This window comes from Argiope bruennichi, chromosome 7, assembly GCF_947563725.1.
Source record: "Argiope bruennichi chromosome 7, qqArgBrue1.1, whole genome shotgun sequence".
Classification (NCBI taxonomy): Eukaryota; Metazoa; Arthropoda; class Arachnida; order Araneae; family Araneidae; genus Argiope; species Argiope bruennichi.
The window spans coordinates 18198350-18218638 of NC_079157.1; the positions used below are offsets into that span (position 1 = coordinate 18198350).

At 29.7% G+C, this 20289-nt stretch overlaps 1 protein-coding gene across 2 annotated transcripts in view; it reads right to left on the reverse strand.

Annotated features, from left to right (window-relative positions):
- Positions 1–20289, reverse strand: part of LOC129976279 (midasin-like) — a 263355-nt gene that overhangs the window by 171013 nt on the left and 72053 nt on the right. For both annotated transcript variants that reach the window (XM_056089764.1, XM_056089763.1), the window contains exons 34-41: positions 19981–20183; positions 19141–19263; positions 17718–17915; positions 16500–16607; positions 13583–13690; positions 8375–8455; positions 7508–7744; positions 6929–7057 (exon numbers count right to left, since the gene is read on the reverse strand). In XM_056089764.1, coding sequence (XP_055945739.1) covers positions 6929–7057; positions 7508–7744; positions 8375–8455; positions 13583–13690; positions 16500–16607; positions 17718–17915; positions 19141–19263; positions 19981–20183 — 1187 coding nt within the window. The remainder of the gene's footprint in view (positions 1–6928; positions 7058–7507; positions 7745–8374; positions 8456–13582; positions 13691–16499; positions 16608–17717; positions 17916–19140; positions 19264–19980; positions 20184–20289) is intronic.

Genomic DNA, 20289 nt, shown 5'->3' on the forward strand with positions numbered 1-20289 from the left:
TCCTTCATCAATTTTTGGAAAAAAAAAAAATCAATTAATCAATATTGAAACGATGCATCGTGTTCCAGACGAATCGCGATCGCAAGATGTTCAACAAATAGATGTTCTGCAAAATATAAAAAAATACACCGAAAAAATTGATTTTCGGTTATTAATTTTTGAAAAAAGAAATCGATTGATCGATATTGTACCCTGTGATGAATCGCAACCGCAAGATGCTGAAAGTTCAGCTTTATAACCAATAAATTATTGTCGGCGAATCTTGTTGATTCCTTGCCGTTCTCGTATTTTCCCATCGTCATCGCATTTGCGTAAATTCCATTTGGAAAATGATCTAAGTCAGACTAATGATAGTATTTGATAGAAACATGACTATTTATTTTTATCGTCCTTCCTTTTTAGTGGATCATATGATGCCTTAATAAAACTACATTTGAGAAACATGGAAAAAGATTTTTTGTAGAGAGATTTGAATACTTCGAATTATTTGGAGTGATGAGACCAAAATCTTCCTATTTGGTAGCGATAGTCTAAAATACACAAAGAATTGGCAAAAATATGCCTACCAAATGCATTACACCTACAATGAAACTCAGTGTTACAACATGGACTTACATGACATCAAAAAGTGTAGGTATAAATTTCTGTGATAAATGGAAATATAAATACCCAAAAATACAAAAAGGAAATACTTGAGTCCAAATTGAAGCCTTCCTTTCATGATTTTTCTTAAGACAATCAAACATTTATATTTTAACAAGATTCAGCCCCATGCCATGTCACTAATGTGAGCATAAAATTGATTTCAAGATAATCACATTCCTTTACTGGAGTGACCTCCAAATAGCCCAGATCTTAACCTAATCGAAAATTTATGGAAGTGACTAAAGAAAATTGTGTATGAGCAACAACCCAGCAATAAAATCCAGTTAATCGAAACAATAAATATTGGTTTCACAGCTGAGGAACTTAAAAAGTTTGTTCACTGAATGGGAAAGCATTGTAAGGCTGTAATCAAAGGTAATCCAACTAAGTATTAAGTGGCATTGTCAGCTTGTTTGTTTATCATTGTTTTTTCTATATGTTTCACTTCACTTTTTTATGACTTATGGCCTAATAGAATTTTCTACATAAAAGTTATTCCGACAATATCCTGAATAATTACATTTTTATCATATATAATTTAATAGCCATAAATTGAATAATTATATTTTCTATCATATATTATTTTATGGTATTACTTTTTAAAAACTCAGTGTTCTGAACCCTCAAACATCAAAAAATTATTTTTAACTAAAGGTTTTGCAATTCTCGCCCCATCACTGTACATAATATAGAGAAAATATTGCAATCCTCAAAAAAAAAAAAAAAAAAAAAAGACAAATTTTCACATTTTAGACTTCTCTGAGTTTGAAACACACACACAATATATATATATATATATATATATATATATATATATATATATATATATATATATATATATATATATATATATATATATATATATATATATATATATATATATATATATATATATATATATATATACACACACAGAGAGATTTTGAATTATATCTGTTTACCTGAGAGCATGAAAATTCAAAAATACTCTGAACTAAATGGATGAAATTTGATATATTACACAAAATTCGCTGATTTCTATCAAATACTGAAGGAACTACATTCACAGAAAATGTCGCTGTCCGAGTACAATAAATAAAAAACATAAGTAAAACAATAAAATTTAATAAACAGTTCTATCATCTCATATGTGGATCTCAATCAAAAATTGAACAAAATCTATTAAAGAATTGACTCTATGCTAGTTTATAATTTCGCATACATGTAAACATGATGTCTCAAAAGTACAACAACTCAGATAAACGAAGATTGGTGCATGATTGTGATTAAAATTGTATTACTATTTCAATCTTTGGTTTCAATCAGTCAAAAAAAAAAAAGGTGTCCAAGATGCATGTTTCCTTCAATATACTATGAAGCACAAAATGTTCATATTCATGACTCTGAAAATACAAGGACTAATATGGGTGGGACTCTAAAAAATAAAAGACATCACAGAAGCTCTACAAAAAGAGGTGGGATAACACTTTTATTTGGGAGTAAGAGAGAAAATTGTAGTTTCATTGTTTTTACTTATGTTTGAAATTTCTTCTAACCATATTCTAAGATTAACATTTGGAGAGAATCATAAATTTACAGTAAATTGTTTCCTGCTCTAACACCAGGAAATTTTTTTTAGCATATCCTTTTATTGCTGATTAAATATAATAGAAGAATAGAAATTTGAATTAATTCTTGCATGTCATGCTGTTTCATAAAACAACTTCAAAAGTAAAGTTTTATCAATATTTCATAAATATATAATTTTAACAATATTTTATAGTTTATTTAAAAATTACTTTTCTGAAGCCATGCAATATGAGTAATATATGCTCAAAATACATTCAGGGTGTGTATAGAGAAATTGCTGTAAAAATTAAGCACTTTAGACAAAAAAAAAAATAAGTAAATAAATAAGCACAGTTTGTAAATGCATTTTCTAAGTATAGAATGTTTCCTGTTTCCTAATAATGTATGGTTTTCATTGAAAAATCTTTTTAAAAATTAAGCTAAAATGTGTATTTTTTTTTTTTTTTTAATTTTAAAAGTTATTTCTGTATTTCCACAATAACTTCTATTATAAAACAAATCATATCTTTTTGGTTTTGACAAAAATATAAAAATGATAAAAGTACACCAAAAATTATACAACTTTTAAAATATTAATAATAAATATCTGTTGTTTTTTTAAACATTTCTTCAAATTAACTAATTTTTAGTTTTGTTCAGACAGTATAATATTTCTGAAAATGCAGATAGTGATGTAGCAATATAGCACAACCAAAACTTTTGTATGTGATTTTTAATATATGCAAAGCAAATAAAATTCAATAAGACTGGGATGGAAAGTGTAAATTTGTTTCGGTCCTAGCTCACTATATTTAGTAAATTTATTGTAGTTTAGTAAATATTTATTATAAAGCTAAGAACTAAAGCATTCTCGAATGGCATCATATAGCTGGCAAAACTACCAAAAATTAATGACAAAACAATTCTATACTTAAATTGAGTTTCTTAAAAAAGATTAGCAGTATTTAGAAATGGTCAAAATATATTTTGAAGAAATCTCTTTCTTCCTATTTCTGAAGCTGAGTAAAATGCTGTTTTTTAATATTTTATATTTTAAAAAAATTAATGAAAACCTGCTTTTAAACTTATATTCTATATGTGAATAAACATTTTCTTACTTTAAAAAATGTGAACATATACTTAAAAAAGAATGAAAATGATTTGAGCATTTCAAATTTTCATTAACAATGGTAAACAAATTCACGAAGTCAAAAAGATGCAAATCCTATATTTATAAAGTAAAAAATGCAAGTCAATACATTTTTGAAAGGCATTTGCATGCCAATTTTTTAAGACAGTACAAGATAATATGCCACACTGCTGTATAATTTAACACTCTTAAAGTGAAAAATCTTATTCAATAATTTGCTTAAAAATTTGAGTTTAAATTAATGCAAAGAAAATATTCTTTTATCAATCAGCAACAAAATTATGAGACTTGGCAATCCAAGTAAGCAATGATTTCTTTAGAATAAAAGGCATTGTCACAAATTGTGTCCAAAATAAATTCTTCAAAAATTACAGAAACTAAAAAGAAAGGAAGAAAGAAAAAAGAAATAGATATCACTGATATTTTTTAAGCCTGTAAGGCGATGTAAAAATAATTTTTGTGCGATAAAATATGCTTTGATGCTATGGCAAAAACACAATAAAATTCTATTATTATTTTTTATTAAATTCCCAATTAAAATTTTGTAAAGCTCTTTTTTTAGAAGGCTTCTAATATCCAAGAAATAACTTCCTGCCATCTTTTATGTTATTAATTTGAATAGCTTATGTTGCATATTGCTCTGTTAATAAGGACAAATCTTTACCCAAACCTGTTTAGACAAATTTCTGGAGGGTGGGGGATGTGTAATATTTACAAAAAGAGAAAGAAACAAAATAGATGGAAAATGATAGAATCTGAAATCTGGAGAATTTACATTTTAAAAAGGCCCTTTTTTTTAAAATTATTATTATTATTATTTCTTTAAACATTTTCACTACCAAATACAGCAGAATTCTCTTTTTTTTTAAACCTAAATTTTGTGAAACTGGATCAACAGTGAGAATTTTCAAGTGAATGTAGAACATTGAAGAAAAAGAAAAAAAACTGCAAAAGAAATCACAATCATAGAAAATTTATGGCCTTAAGTTATTACATGAATTATATGCAATATAATTACACAATGTGAAGAATTACATTTCAATATAGCACAGTAAAATCCTTTAGCATGTTATTTAAGGGATTGCTCCAAAGCGACAATTTAAAGAAAATTAGGATCGAATGTGTAACGTACTAGAAAGAGTTTACAGTAAGTGTTTTTAAAGCAACTTCTCCCATGTTAACACATTTCTTTGGCGGATCATATTCATCTTGGTTTATTCTTATTTTTCATTCATCAGACCAATCTTCAAACTCTTCTTTAATAAGACATAAATAAATATACATTTACCTGGCATAACTAAAATAAATTTTTCACTGTCTAAAATACTACATTTTTTGATTTGCAACTAGTGTTACACAAGTGTGTCAACCATTTTATACTGCAACTTTTGGATAACGATTCCATTATTTCAATAAACAGGGATGCACACTGTTGAAGAAAGAGGGAGCCGAAAAATAAAAGGGTCATTAAGAATTATTTTAATATATGTTGGCAACTCTGAGTCTATTTCAACCAGAATTCTTCTACAAATTCTTCTCTTTTGATAGTTTTCTTTTTTGATATATCTGATAAATAAACTTTATGACCATACTTTCGATTTACTGTATTCAATATTTGGGGAAATTTTTTAAAAAAGAATTTTCTTTGCATTTAGCACTTTATATGGCACTTTTTACAAAATTAAGCCCTTTTAAGGTGCTTTAAAAATGATTTTTAAATTTAAGCACTTTTCATGATGCTAAGCACCTTGACAATTTTTGGATGACAAATGATTACTATTTTATTATTTTTTTGTCTGATCTAATAACTTTAAAATTGATTGAAAATGTTGTCAAATTCCTCTACTGGACTTTGAAATTCATATTAGATACACATAATATTGTAACTTAAATTATACTTCATTTTTTTTGCATATTTTTATTATTATTATTATTATTTTTTTTTTTTTTTTTGTACTTATCATTTTTTTTTTTTTTTTTTATTTCTTTCTGTGGTATTTTCTACAAGTCTTTTTAAATTGTGCTTTGTCAATATACATTTATTACTGAACACATTTGAAATATTCTTTCACTGAAAATAGCTGAAGGTAAAATAAATATATATAAAAAATAATTAAGGGACTCAATTCTTCTCTTCAATCTTTTCTTTAAACCTTTTATTATTAACTTCATTTAAAATAAAATGCATAAAAGAAATGAAACATTAAGTATTATGTATTTTTAAAAAAAATTAAAGTTTTACTGGCATAATTTTCCTTCAATAGCCTTAGAATAAAAATTTTTATTTGTCTTATATCAAAAACGATTAAAATACACCAAGAAAAATTCAATAATAAATATATATATATTGAAATAAATCAGAATTGCAAGAATTTGTTAGTCTCCCCCCCCCCCCCCAAAATAAAACTTGCAATGATTTTTAAAGAATAATCAGTCCTTGCATTGTTAAATTAATTATAAATAAATAATGCATTGCCACTTAGAAAATATTCACATACATTCATAATTCCCTTTATTGCTGCACAAATAATATCCTTACATTTTTGAAAAGGGCAACGATCTATTTTTGTTATGCCATTTAAGATTCAGAATATATTAAACACTTCACATCAGTTTTTCATAATTAGTTATTTGTTTTAAGATATCTATAAACACAAGGGTTTATACTACAAAAAAGAAACAACCTAAACAAATGAAAATAAAATTATCTAGCTAAAAGACAAATAGAAAGTTCTATATTGAAAACGTTTAAGGAACAAAAAGAAAAACATGCAAATAAATATCTCAACAATAAGGGAATTTACAATACACTTATCAGTATATTAGTATGCCTGGATATAATGATGATGAAGCTTTCTGCAGCAATTCATACTTTTATAACTGCTTTTTTTTTTTTTTTTTTTTTTTTTGCAAAAATATTTAAAATTTCAGATGACAAGAAAAATTATTTTCCATTTTTGTCTTTTATAATCAAAATAACACTAGAATGTGTTTTTTAAATATTAACTTGAGTCATAAAAACTTTTTCTTATACTTGCTAATAAAGTACACAAATACAAATTGTAATCAGCATAAAATTTGAATAACTACAATTTGTCATTTTGTCAATATGCCTTCTTTAATACTTTAACAGTTTGAAGAAAACTGAAACAACCATTAATGATAAAACAAGAAAATGCTTTTCTCAGTTTCAAAATAATTAGTAAATGAGAGGTTTCCTTCAATTATGATATCAACCTTGATGTTATTATTCCTATTTTTTCTTACTAATAATTACCATTCATGACATATGGAGTGACTAAATGGTTGAAAGTAAAATAATCAGACAGGTGACAGGCAGTAAAAGACCAGATTGAGGAAAGGGTAAATCGAGCTGTATTCAGTAGATGTACTGCAACTTGATTTGACTAAAAACAGAACTAAAAATAGATTCAAAAACGTCTTCCCCCCCCCCTTGAATTTAGTTGAAAAGATGTCAGGTAAACATATAATTGTCAGGAACATAATAAAATATTTTGAGATTTTGCTTGAAAATCAATAAAGAATTTAAATCCATAATATTTCATAAGAGAAGAAAAATCAAACCTGTTCAAAACCTCCCAAAAGCTCCATTGTGTCCATTTCAGAATTGACAGATAGAATTTGCAATCGCTGACCACACAACTCTGCTAGAAGACGAACCAATGACGATTTCCCACTACCAGAAGAGCCAACCTAATAAGATAGAAAAGTAAATATAATTAATGAAATGATCTTCGACAAACTTTTATTCTTGCAATCTTTAGAGATTAGCATCTTTTAGATGGGGAGAAAATAACTAAGAAACTTCAAATTCCCTATATTTTTCCAGTGTTTCCAAAAAATGTTCAAATTTCCTTGCATTTTCCCCGTTTCTTTCTGTCAATTTTTAAAATCCCTGTGTATTCACAGTTTCCCAGGTTCTCCCAGTGGTATTGCAACCCTGATATAAGAGTATTAAATAGCACAACTTTAATATCCATCACAATCTGAAGCTGAAAAATATTTTCTTGAGAGAATCATGAAACATTAAATTAAGCATAAGAGATGACTTTCCTAGGAACCAGATGTGACTAGTAAAGAGTAACAAAAAACTTCGATTTTCTTACAATTAAACAACACAAATTAGTAATATTCTACACTTACCAAGATGGGCATCCAATTCATTTCAACACACTTCATTATTGATTCCAGAATAGGTAAATGCGAAGATGGCACAGCAGTCATATTTGTGTCAACAACACTCCTGCCAACACATTTAATTGATGCATTTCCTAACTGAACTGAATCTTCATACACATTTAAATCTAAAGGACGCTGCATAACGAAATGTTCGGGAGATAGTCCTTTGGCATTCATGACATGCTTGTAGAGCAAAAACACCTACAAATACAAATAAGAGTAACATTTTTTTTAATATAAGAATTTTTTTTAAATGATGCTAACACAATCATAACATTTTCTGAGTGAGATCAGTCAGTAGTAAATCATCATCTACAGTTGTAAAATTTTATACTTTTGAGATAAATAAGTTTTGGGAAATTATTTATTAAATTTGGATTTTAGTTACATGTTTTATATATTTATAAGGCTATCGTACACAGCATTTAAAAGTTGTTTATTGTGCCTACATAAAAATAAAAAAGTGATAAAAATTTAAAACATTCAATACTTATAAAAATAGAGTATTTTAATCAGAAATTTTTTATGATGATTCTAATATCTATCTTCAACACATGCCTTTTAACACATTGCAAGTGGGGAAAGTACATCTACGTTAGCAGCAATCGCTGAAAAATTACTTATTTGAACTTTCATGTAACACAACTAGATGCATAAATCAATGGTGAAATATACCTGCATGCAATGAGTTAAAAAAATTATATGTGAATAAAATGGAAGAAAAAAGTACAAATAAAAATATGACAAAGTTTCTTTTTTTTCTCACACATAAATAAGGACACAATATTCTTAGATTGCAAATGAATTAAAAATTTCATTCGTGAAGCTTACCTGACTTTTATCTGTGGGATTTCTTATACGGTCAGCATAAATCAATCTAACAAATTCTCCAATGTTGTATTCTCCTCTCATCTTAAAAAAAAAAAAAAAAAAAAAAATGAAAATTGTTATCACAAATTTTAAGTTATCCTGTGAGAACATCCCCCCCCCCCCATGAATTGCTCAGAGCTAGAAAGCGATATTTGAAACTCAGAATCGAAACGGAGGCGTTTCGCGTTGAACGTTGATGGTTGTGATTCAGAATCCAAATGGACACGTTCTGTGTTGGAAGTTGAATGTTGCAATTGAGAATCTGTAACACACTGCATACGTTTACGCTTTCTTCGTTCCCGTTGTAAAGCTATTTTACGTTCATGTTTAATTCGATCAGCTTCTAATTTTAAATTTTCATCATTCATTTTTGTTGATTGAAGTTTTTGTCTCTGAAGGCCTCAGTTTGCTCTTTCGTTCCCTTTCATTTTTTCTTTTCAAGGTTTTATCGGGAGAAAGCTTAGGACACCCCATTTATGATTTATTCATTGCCAACGTGATTTCGAGCTTGCCCCCCCTCCCCAACCAAAACAACATGTTCTTTTTCCGTTTCTCAGCTCCTAATAATGTAAGCGACGTAAATGTGGTATCATTCGATACAGGACATCGAATAGACTTTATCGATGCCAATCGTAAAGACAGTTTTTGTAAAAACGAGGTTGAAAACCTAGCTCGAAATTTCAAATTTTTACAGCTTTGAGAGCCCGTATATCGCGAATACTTCGGAGTAGCAACGTGAAACTCGTATCGTTACGTGCATTACGGCAAGTACTATCCTACGATATGAGCAAATGCAATGTATCTCGAATTTGTAAATTTCGAGTCCTGATCTCGAACCCTATCGAGACACGTGTTTCGCTAAAAATGTTATTCACTGAAAGATCGAATAATTAACAATGTTTAATTTAAAATGCATCAAACACTAAGAAAATAAATAGAATCGTTTGAAATAATCGACTGAAAATATGTTAAGCCTATTCCCGTTAGCGTGGGGAAAAAAAACTGAAGCCTTACTCATTTGGCGGCGCGGAAACGAAAAGATTTTTTGGCGAGAAAGTAAGTTTTTAATTAATAATTAAAATTCTATTTAAAAATTCAAAAAAAGGGACCCCAGGTGCACATTCCCGACCTCCGAGGTATACATGTACTAAATTTGGTAGCAGTTGGTCAAACGGTCTGGCCTGTAGAGCACCAACACACACTAAGCTTTATTATAAGTATAGATAGAAGAAGGATGAACTTTCTGTTTCTCCAACAAATTCCCTATTTGAAAAGGATTTCTTACAATTCCATTCTTTCAGGATTATAAAGTTCCATATCTTAAAAATATTCTCTCGGCTATTAATAGATAAATTTCTACGAGGGCAATTCAGAAACTAACCTCCGATTGGTCACAGTGCGGGTAGTGGGGGGAGTAGCGCGCCATCTGTGCATTCACACGCTCAGCAGGTCAGTCGGCATCAAGCCGTAGTCGAGTGAACATCGTACCTGCGCTAGTTTAGTTTTTGTGGCAGTTTGAAATGTGTGCTGCAATAGAAAATCCCGCCAAATGTGAAGTGCGTGCTGTTATAAGGTTTTTTACAGCCAAAGGATACTCTGCAGCAGCTATTCATCGTGAGCTTTGTGCCGTGTACGGACCAAAAGTTATGAGTGAAGGAGTTGTCCGTGAATGGGTACGTTTATTTAAAAGTGGACGAGAAAACGTTCATGATGAAGAGAGGAGTGGTAGACCATCCTTGGTGACTGACGAACTCGTTCAGACAGTTGATGCAAAAGTTCGTGAAAATCGACGTTTCACAATGGCGGAGTTGTCTACTGATTTTCCACAGATTTCTAAGACTCTTTTGTACGAGATAGTGACAGCAAGATTGGGTTACCGTAAGTTCTGTGCACGATGGGTGCCCAAAATTCTTACCGACCACCACAAAAGTCAAAGAATGGCCTCTGCATTAGACTTTCTGTCACGTTATGAGGACGAAGGAGAACCATTGTTAAACAGAATCGTGACCGGTGACGAAACCTGGATTAAGTACGTGAACCCTGAGACAAAAGAACAATCAAAGATGTGGGCGCATTCAGATTCGCCTACCAAACCAAAAAAAGCCCGGCAAGATTTTTCTGCCAGAAAACTGATGGCAACGGTGTTTTGGGATGCAGGGGTGTTTGTGGGACCCCAAAAAATCCCCGGAAACTTTTACGGACTTACTACCGACATTTTGGAGTTTCGAGAAGAGGGGAGGGGGAATGAAAAATTACGATTATGAAGTATTGAATGACCTAATTATAAAAGTTCAATGAATTACTTTTTTTTGCAAAATTAAGACCTTTGAACCCAGGTCACGTGATCGCACATCTGGTCAAACGAAGTCTCTCCCTTTTTTTTCTGCCGCGCCGAAAGAATCCAGAAGAGAATGTCCGAGAACCGGGGGAATGAGTCATAACTCGCAATAAGGAAAGAACAAAAAAGAAGTTTTTTCCCCCTTTTCACGCATTATCACTGCCTTTGGAGAAAGAAAGGAAAAGTTTTCACCACACACACTGACCTTGCGTTTTCTGCTTTCAAAGCAAACAAAATTACCCAGATCAAAATAAATAATTCATTATTATTCCTACTTCCTTTTGAACGACGATCCCCGGAATTTCCGGGTATCGAAGTTCAAAATCCCCGGAGCACAAACACCCCTGGGGATGCCAAAGGGGTGTTGTTGGTTGAATTCATGGAACGTGGGACGACCATTAATCAAGACGTGTACTGTGAAACACTAAAAACATTACGACGGGCTAGACAGAACAAACGCCGTGGTATGCTGACTTCCGGTATCGTTTTTTTGCACGATAACGCCCGTCCTCACTTTGCTCGCAGAACAACAGCCCTTCTTGAGTCCTTCAAGTGGGACGTTTTCAACCATCCACCTTACAGCCCAGATCTGGCGCCAAGCGATTATCACCTCTTCATGCGTATGAAGAAATGGCTCGGGTCCCAGCGGTTTGATGACGACGAAGAGCTCAAAGATGCGGTCACAGGCTGGCTCAAGGCACAAGCGGGTGATTTTTATGCAGAAGGAATTTCAAAGCTTGTGAAGAGATACAATAAGTGCCTCAATCGTTATGGAGACTATGTCGAAAAATAGTGCAAAGATGTAGTTGTAAGATGTATATATTAAAATATTTTTACTTAACTTGGTGTATTTTTTTCAATCAACCGGAGGTTAGTTTCTGAATTGCCCTCGTATTAAACAAATGATATGAAATAAAAAAAGAATTCAAAATAATCATGTCTGTTTGCTCTACAGATATACATATATTTTTTTTAAATGCTGAAATTTGTTACAATTCCATTTGTTACAATGCTTATTTTAAATCTGACACATATATGTGTCAGATTTAAAATATTGATTACTTAGGATTTCAAAACTTTATTACATTTTAGAATATTGAATTAAATTTATAACTCTCGATAAACTTGCATTCTTCAATCAGAGAAAACAGAACAATAATAACTACATTTGCACAAATTAACTTCATATACAGATATATCACATTGTCTGAAGTAGTAAGCTATAATACAGAACATACAAAATTCAAAAAAAAATTTCTATACATGTAAATTTTTAAAAAATATATATAAAGTATATGAAACACAAAACACTATGACTATGTGCTTGAAATATGTTATGTGCTTGCAAACATAAACATATATAAAAGAAATTATAATTTTCATTAACAGTTTTAAAAAATGAGCCTGAATCTCTGTCTTTCTGTCTTGTAACATTCAAGAACAATTGAAGATATTATTCTGAATTCTGATTCTAAGAACTAGATTATGATGGCATAAGTGATCAAAATTATGATGAACAGTAATACAGACTCCATTATTGAAAAGATATTGTTACAAATGTGTAATTTTGCTTTCCAGCACGAATAATATCATCATAAGGAAGACTGATTTACAATCATCTGTACTGGATGCTGCCGGATGCCGAGCCAGTGATCCTAGAGCTTGGCGACAAAATGGATAATGTTCGAAATTTCGAGAATTTTGTTGATCCGTCCATTAGGAACCGAGATATGCCTGATTGGTCTAGAAGATTCTAGCCTCGCCTCCCGGAACTATAAAAGACCGGCACTCTCAAGCTGTGTAGTGGTGTAATTCGACGACAAGTAACGAGCCTTCCAGAGAATAGCAAAGCAACGGCGAATTACCAGCGCTGCGTGGAGCGAGTGCTGAGTTGAGCTGAGAGCACCGAATCCTGTTGTCTACTGTGGAGGCAGCGTCATATATTGTGTGTAGTAGCCAGTTGTGAGAAGTAGTGAGTCGGCAGCTAAAACGAGAGAAGTTCAGCCGTTGGAGAGATGGTAGAGAAAAGGTCCCAGAATCAGCGTTGTGTGGAGCGAGTACTGAACTGCTGTGTGCCGAATCCTGTTGTCTACTGAGGAGGCAGCGTCGTATATTGTGTGTAGTAACCAGTTGTGAGTCGGCAGCTAAAGTGAGAGAAGTTCAGCCATTGGAGAGACTATAGAGCAAAGCTCCAAGGAACATCTCTCCTGCTGGATTCTGTCTAGCCGTTTTGAGTGCTGTGGACGATTACTACTTGTGTGCTACTGTCTGCTGTAGTGTGCTGTCCTGTGTTCGTCTCTGCTGTAAATATTTGTCATTTGTGTATTCATCGTCTTTCTGTACCCGTGTGTTCGTGTAAATAAACGTCGTCGTTGTTTTCTACTGAGGCCTGCTGATTGTGTTCTCTTCACAGCATATCACTACCACTATCTAAACGAACTCCGACGGAAAAGGAAGTAAAATCCGTATCAATGTCATCTGTATCTCTGATTCAGATAAATGAAAGAATTTATGCTGACAGAAAGAGCTGAAACATCAAGAAATAACGATATTCTGAACACAGAAGGATACTGCATTACTTCAAAAAATATTATGCACGTATTTCTCATTGAAATGTTCAACATTTTAACAGTATCTCAAATTATAGGAGCAGGCTCCAAGAAATCGAATTTTACCAGAAATTTCGGCACTGAAATGGTTGATGCATGAATAAATTACAATTCAAACTTTCAAGAGTTTTGAGTTAATAAAGCAAAAGTGAAATTAATCTTATTTTTAAAAATAAAGAATTACCATTTAAATAAAAAAATGTTTAAAATCTCTTAACTTACCTGGCTACGTACAATTGCTTCGCACCATCTAAATATATCACGTAGGTTAAATTCAAAAGGAGATCCTTCAAGTCCCCATACTTTTTGCTTATTCACTAGTGAATCAATCTGCAAAATAAATAAATAATTAAGTTTTAATATAAATATCAGCATATATTTTGTAAAGCCATTGCTTCGTCTTGCATTATTTAATGAATAGTAAGTGCATCCTTAAAAATATGTATGCACAAAGAATATTGCATAAAATTTAACAAGATATAATTTCATTGTGCCATGCAGTATTTCATACATCAAATTACTTTATATACAGAGTTTTGTCAATTATCAGGGAAATGTTCTAGCTGTTGATTGTATCATCTTTGCATTGCTGACCAAAGAGATTGATGTGATTGTAAATAGAATCAAGCAAATCAAATGGCATTTAAGGATAATTTTCTCTTAAAACTAGAAGATGTGCCCGTTTAGATTGGTTATTCTCTTAACAGTATCTTAGATACGATTTCATAGATTAACTACTGTTACAGTAAAAAATCTCATGCACATTAGCAGAATGATTAATATATATATAAATAATGAAATATTATTTGTAGTACATTTTGCACGTAGATTAAAGAAAAAATATAATGTAAAATTCGAAGTTTCGTATCCTTGCAATGGCAGCTTCTTTACAATGTTCACAAAAATAGAAATCAAAACTAATTACTAAAACTAAATTGGTGTGGGGGGGAGCAATTTACTATCAGAAAAACATGCAATACGAAATACAAAATTTTTAAATACTTTGAATGAACACATCCATAATAACCCTCAATTTGTCTGTGTCAGAATAAAATAATAAAAATTGCAGGCATCAGCTCATTGCTATTTATACATGGTTATGTTTATATGCACACTGATAAATCAGGTAATTTAAACATAAAATACTTGTAATGACTCAGTTATGTTGCTATTTATACATGGTTATGTTTATATGCACACTGATAAATCAGGTAATTTAAACATAAAATACTTGTAATGACTCAGTTATGTCATTACATAACTGAGTTATGTCAGTTACTCAGTTATGTCATTACATTAACTGATGACTCAGTTATGTCATCTACCAACTGAGATGATTTTATGTCATCTCAGTTGGTAGATGACATAAAAAATGTAAAGATTTTGCATCCAAGAATAACGCAGACCAAAAAGATAGAGATATTTTTAACTTGGTCAAGTGTTACAGATGGCAGTCAATGATTATATATTAAACTGATGCTCTCGTATGGTCAATCCTATCTTCCCTTAATCTATAATCGTCATGTTTTATGGTTTCATATATCCTAATGAAGAAAAGACCAAGAAAATAAAATCTGGCATGAAATTGCATTAGCTCATAATTTGAATCATTTGTTCATAAGAATTTTTTCTATATATTTCAAAAGATATTCCCTCCTGTTGGAAATTCTTTTTTCAGTCTCAAATTTCTCGAGAATGTGATATAAGTTTTTGCTGTAAGTTCAAGTAAGAAAATTGTAAAGAGAGATTAGTGCTTTGATTAAGTGAGGAACAATTTGATATTTTATGTTAAAATGTTGGTTCAAAATTTAAATATATGACATTTAGATATTCTCTGACATTAGTAATAATATGTTTATTTTTGTAAAACTTTAAAAGCATCTTCAAAGTTACAAACTACATGTTACATTTGATTGCTATTTGAAACATGATAAAATATTTGCAGGATATTGCTAATAGAAGTTTGATTCTTTTCTGTAAAATTAATCAACAGCATTGAAAAATTAAATTTTATAGTAACAAAAATAGTGGTTAACTAAAATATTTATCAACACTTTGGGTATCATTAAAATTATTCAAAGATCTTCATTTTTACTTAAGTAGGAAAAAAAAATTGCATCCAAAAAATTTAATACAAAATGTGTGTAAATTTAATAGTAATGTGCTTTGATGTCTGAATTATTTTTTTTTATTACATGATTACATATAACATTATAATAATTACAATTATGGCAGATTAATTTTATGGAATGTGTTACTTCTGTAAGAAATAGTAAGCATATAAATAAATATAAATATGTTTAAGTAAACATAAAGTTAAATCTTGTAACAAAATATGGAGTTCATTAAGCATTCATTAAAAAGAGAAATAATTAATATTAATAAGAATAGAGAAGTAATAATAAAATTCAAATTTGTATTGATTTCTTTTCTATAAGTGATATTCTAAGAACTAATCAGTAAAAATGATAACCTGCCCAGAAACTGAGATTTTATGCCAGATTTAAAAAAATAAAATAATCTGATGGAAAATATCCCCACACCCTCTACAGTTTGATATTTTTTGTCACTAACAAAGTTTTTTTTATATATATTCTTACATTATAAACAAAGTGGAAAATAATATTTGATTCAAGAAATGCATAATCAATAAAAATGCCAAATAAAAGTTCAGACTATTTTAGCCTACAATTTCAAAACGAATAGGTCTAGACTAATGAAATTGGGTTCGTAAGAATAACTTTTGCTGCTGCTTTTATTTGATGAGGTAAATGAGTATCAACATTTAAAATTTCAAAGTTATTTCAATTTTTATAGACGACCCCTTATAAAATTTTCAGAGTATGTTAATTCCTACCAAATGATACCTATTTCATAATTGTATGATGGAAAAAGACAGAATAAAGTTCAGTGGTATCTCCCCCCTCCCTCACACATACAAGCATATAATTTTAATATCATTCTTCGTGTTATTATTTCACACTTTGCTATTCATGTTTCACTATTATAAAATTAACATTGCACAAAACAATATATATGGAAAGAATTATTTTTATGCAGCAATCAAAACATAAAATAATGATATGAAGATATTAAAAAAACTTATGATGACATATAAAAAAACATATAAAATAGATACCTCATTATTGAATGCAATCATTGCATACAACAAAGCTTTTGGAATATCAGGATACATAGCATGTGCAATTTTAAAGAAATCATTGCTATCCATTGGGGTCATGTAAACCTAAAATAAAAAATAGTAACAATTTAGGGGATATAGCATTAAAACAGAATTTTAATTTTCTTAAAATTAACTTTTTTTAACAAAATAAAAATGAACAGAACAAAACTTTTAATTGAAAAATATTCAAATTTAATTTTTTGATTCTAAGAGCCTCAAAACCTAAGAATACCTAAGTTTCTTTTTTAAATTCCTATTCTTTCAAAAACCACAATGACAGCTCATATTTTTAATTAATCTATATACATAAATTATTCCACTTAGTTTATCAATAGATATTAAAATAACATGTATCAGAATACTAATTTGGATATTTCTTTCCAAATACAAGGACCATCTCAGGATTCAATTAATCGCATTTAATAAAAGAGAATTGAAGCTTTCCAGAGATATTCAAGTGTCAAAATGAATTAATATGTGTTTTGAGTACTTCAATATTGCAAGAACACTAATATATGAATCTTCAAAAATTCTTTCATTTACAAACATTTTGTCATTTATTTACAATATAATTCCTGTAAAGGCATTCTTTATTAGGTTTCCGAATATTTTTTTTTTCTATTTATGACTGCTAAATAAGGAATAATAATAATATGTCCAGATAGGCACTCACAATTTAACCTATTAATGCTCTGCGTCTTATTTATAGGACAGCTATTTTTCTCTTCAAGTAAATAAAACTTCTGGCTAAATCAAACACTTTTTTTTTTTTTTTTTTGTCAAACAAGTGGAATATGTATTCCCAAACTCCTAAGCAATTTTCAACAAGTATACATCATGCATTAACCAGATTTCAAAGATCATTATTTTGAAACTATTTTCTTTTATCTACTAATTTATTTTTGATGCTTCAGTTATAAAAGTAAGGAAAGAAATTTGAAAAAGAAATCTTTTAAAGTACTCTTTTGTAATTTTGAGGAAATTTCTTTACCTCAACCCTCATTTCTTTACAGTAATCTAATCTTGGAGTTTTTAACAGAATTAAAAACAAATTTAATGAAACTATGCTTAAATCTTCTTCAAAAAAATGAGTTAATACAACAGATTAATGTATAGTTTAGTTAAAACAACTCAAGAAAAATCAGAGCATTTTTTATATTAAAATATACATACTTGTGTAAATCTATTTAAAAAGGATCGAGGAAGACCCTTCCGTGAGCCACCTTGTTGATAAGGATTTTGGCAAGCAAAGATTCTTACGGACGATTTATTTACGTGGAATGTTAGCCCTAATTCTGAAATATAAATTTCACTTCTGTGATCCAGGCAAGCATTCAGTCCTTCGAGAACAGATTGTGATGCCAAATTTAGCTGCAAAAAATAGACTCAAATTAAGGATTTAAATTAAAAATTTCAATGACAGATTATGCAATCTCAAAAACTTTTCTTAGACAGTAAATTTAATTCTTAAGAGATAGTTTCCAAAAGACTACATATCCCCCTCCCACAAAATCTACTAGGGATGTAAAGATTCCCCTAAGGAATTATACAGAAAAATGTATAACAATTGAAAAATATTATCAAGCAAACAAAATTTCTTTAAATCATTCATTAAAGAATGGCATACTGATTATATAACACTTTTAAATTGGCTTTATTTTCTAATTGAATGCATAATATAAGATCTACTAGAAATATGTAGAAGAGGAAAGGAGAAGAAAAAATGAAGAATGAAAAAGGGATGGCTTTAATGATAACATTTTGATTTATGAAACATAAAAATGTATCACAACTTATTGATGTGATACTGATAAAAAGTCTTAACCCTTTGGTTGCATATGATGTATCAATACGTCATGCATTTGTTTGGGCTAAGACGTGCATGACTTTCTGATATGACATTGAAACCGAGACAAGATTTAACTTAGTTATTAATAATTTGCTATTTATTATAACCAGAGTTTATTTGTTTTAAAAGAATTTTGTAATATTAACTGTTTAAAGTTATTTCATTATTATGTAGGAGTATATATAATAAATAATATGAAATAGATTAATTCTTGCATAAAGTTTACTGCTCTTACTTGCTCACAAAATTAAATATGCTCCAAGTGCAAAAAAAATTTCAAATAAATGTGTACCCAAAGGGTTAAGTATAGCAAAAGAGGTGACAAACAGAAAAGGGTTATATATGTTTTCCTCGTACTCCTTACTTTTTTAAACACTGACGGGAATTTATAGTAATTACAATTATCAACAAAATCTTGTCTAAATTGGAAGAAAAAATTCAATTTAAGTCTTCTTCAACAATAAAGTATGACCCTTCTTCCAGGAATGGAAGGGTTAGAAAATTAGTTTTAAAAAAAAATCTTAATCACCTTCTGGTTTCTAAACAAACGGGCTTCGAAAACTCTTTCCAAAAATATTCATCAAAATCTCAACAATTATTCTCAGAAATATCTCATATCAGGAAATAAATTTAATAAATAAGAATGTTAATATACAGAATTTGTTGCATACCTAAACTTATATTTTTAAAAGCACATTTTACTATTGATGTAGCATAAGAATGCAATTAAAAAAATTACTTATATACCTCATCAAGTAAAATCCAATGTCCGTTTTTCAAAGCTTGCAGTAGTGGTCCATCTCGCCAAGCAAATTCCCCCATTTTCCCACCTTCAACTGGTAAATCAGCACCAAAGAGATCAGATACATCCTGTGATTGAAAAAATATAGAATACATCATACAACTTCACATTAAATTCCATTCAATTTAATAAAAATAAATAATATCATTCAACAAAATGTATACATTATCTCATGATACATCATTAAAAGAGTTTACTTAATAATTGCTGTAAATTTTATAATTTAATCTACTATATAATGCAAGGTTTAATGAAGTGAAACCCATTTGTGGTCATGCTGTGCCACTACGTCTCCATCACTAAGACTTTTCATATTTTAAAAAGTTATAGACCATTCAACTCAAAAGTAAACATTATGAAATGCATAATGATATTAATATATTAAATTCACTTTCTAAAAATACAAATTTATTAGTGTATTAAAAAGAAAAAATTAATTATTTTCTGCCTTTTAATCATTATTATAACTATAATGGAATCTTGAACACAATTCTTTTCTCAAATTCAATACTGGATATTGGTAATCTTACAGAATCATAATTTAACTAAGTTAATTGATTAATTAATAATTACATACCTGTAACATTAAAATTGTGCATTAATAAATAAGAATAAACAAGTACATAAAATTGTAAAATTATTAACACATCTGAATATGAATGAAAAATGATTTACATTATTCCATCTTCATAAATGTAAAACGTGCTATCAAATTAAGCTTATAATAATAATCTAGAAATGTATCCCATCATAATTCGTTCATGGAGATATTTATGCATAGTTACCGTCTGCTCAGAAAGATTAATTCGCACTAATTTGTGCCCTGATGCTCTTGCTAAGGCTTCAACCATACTAGTTTTTCCTACTCCAGGACTACCTTCTAGAAGAATAGGCTTTGGTAACCGCATTGCACGAAGAAGACGTAAAATATTCGCCTTTGTGACTCTTGCTTCCAAAATATACTTCTTTTGATCTCCTTTCTGCTTAACTGAAAAGAAAAAAATTTAAAGACTCATCAGAAGAAGATACAAAATAAATTCCTAGAAAATACTGTTAGCAGATTGATTGATAAATAATTCATTACAGTATGGGTG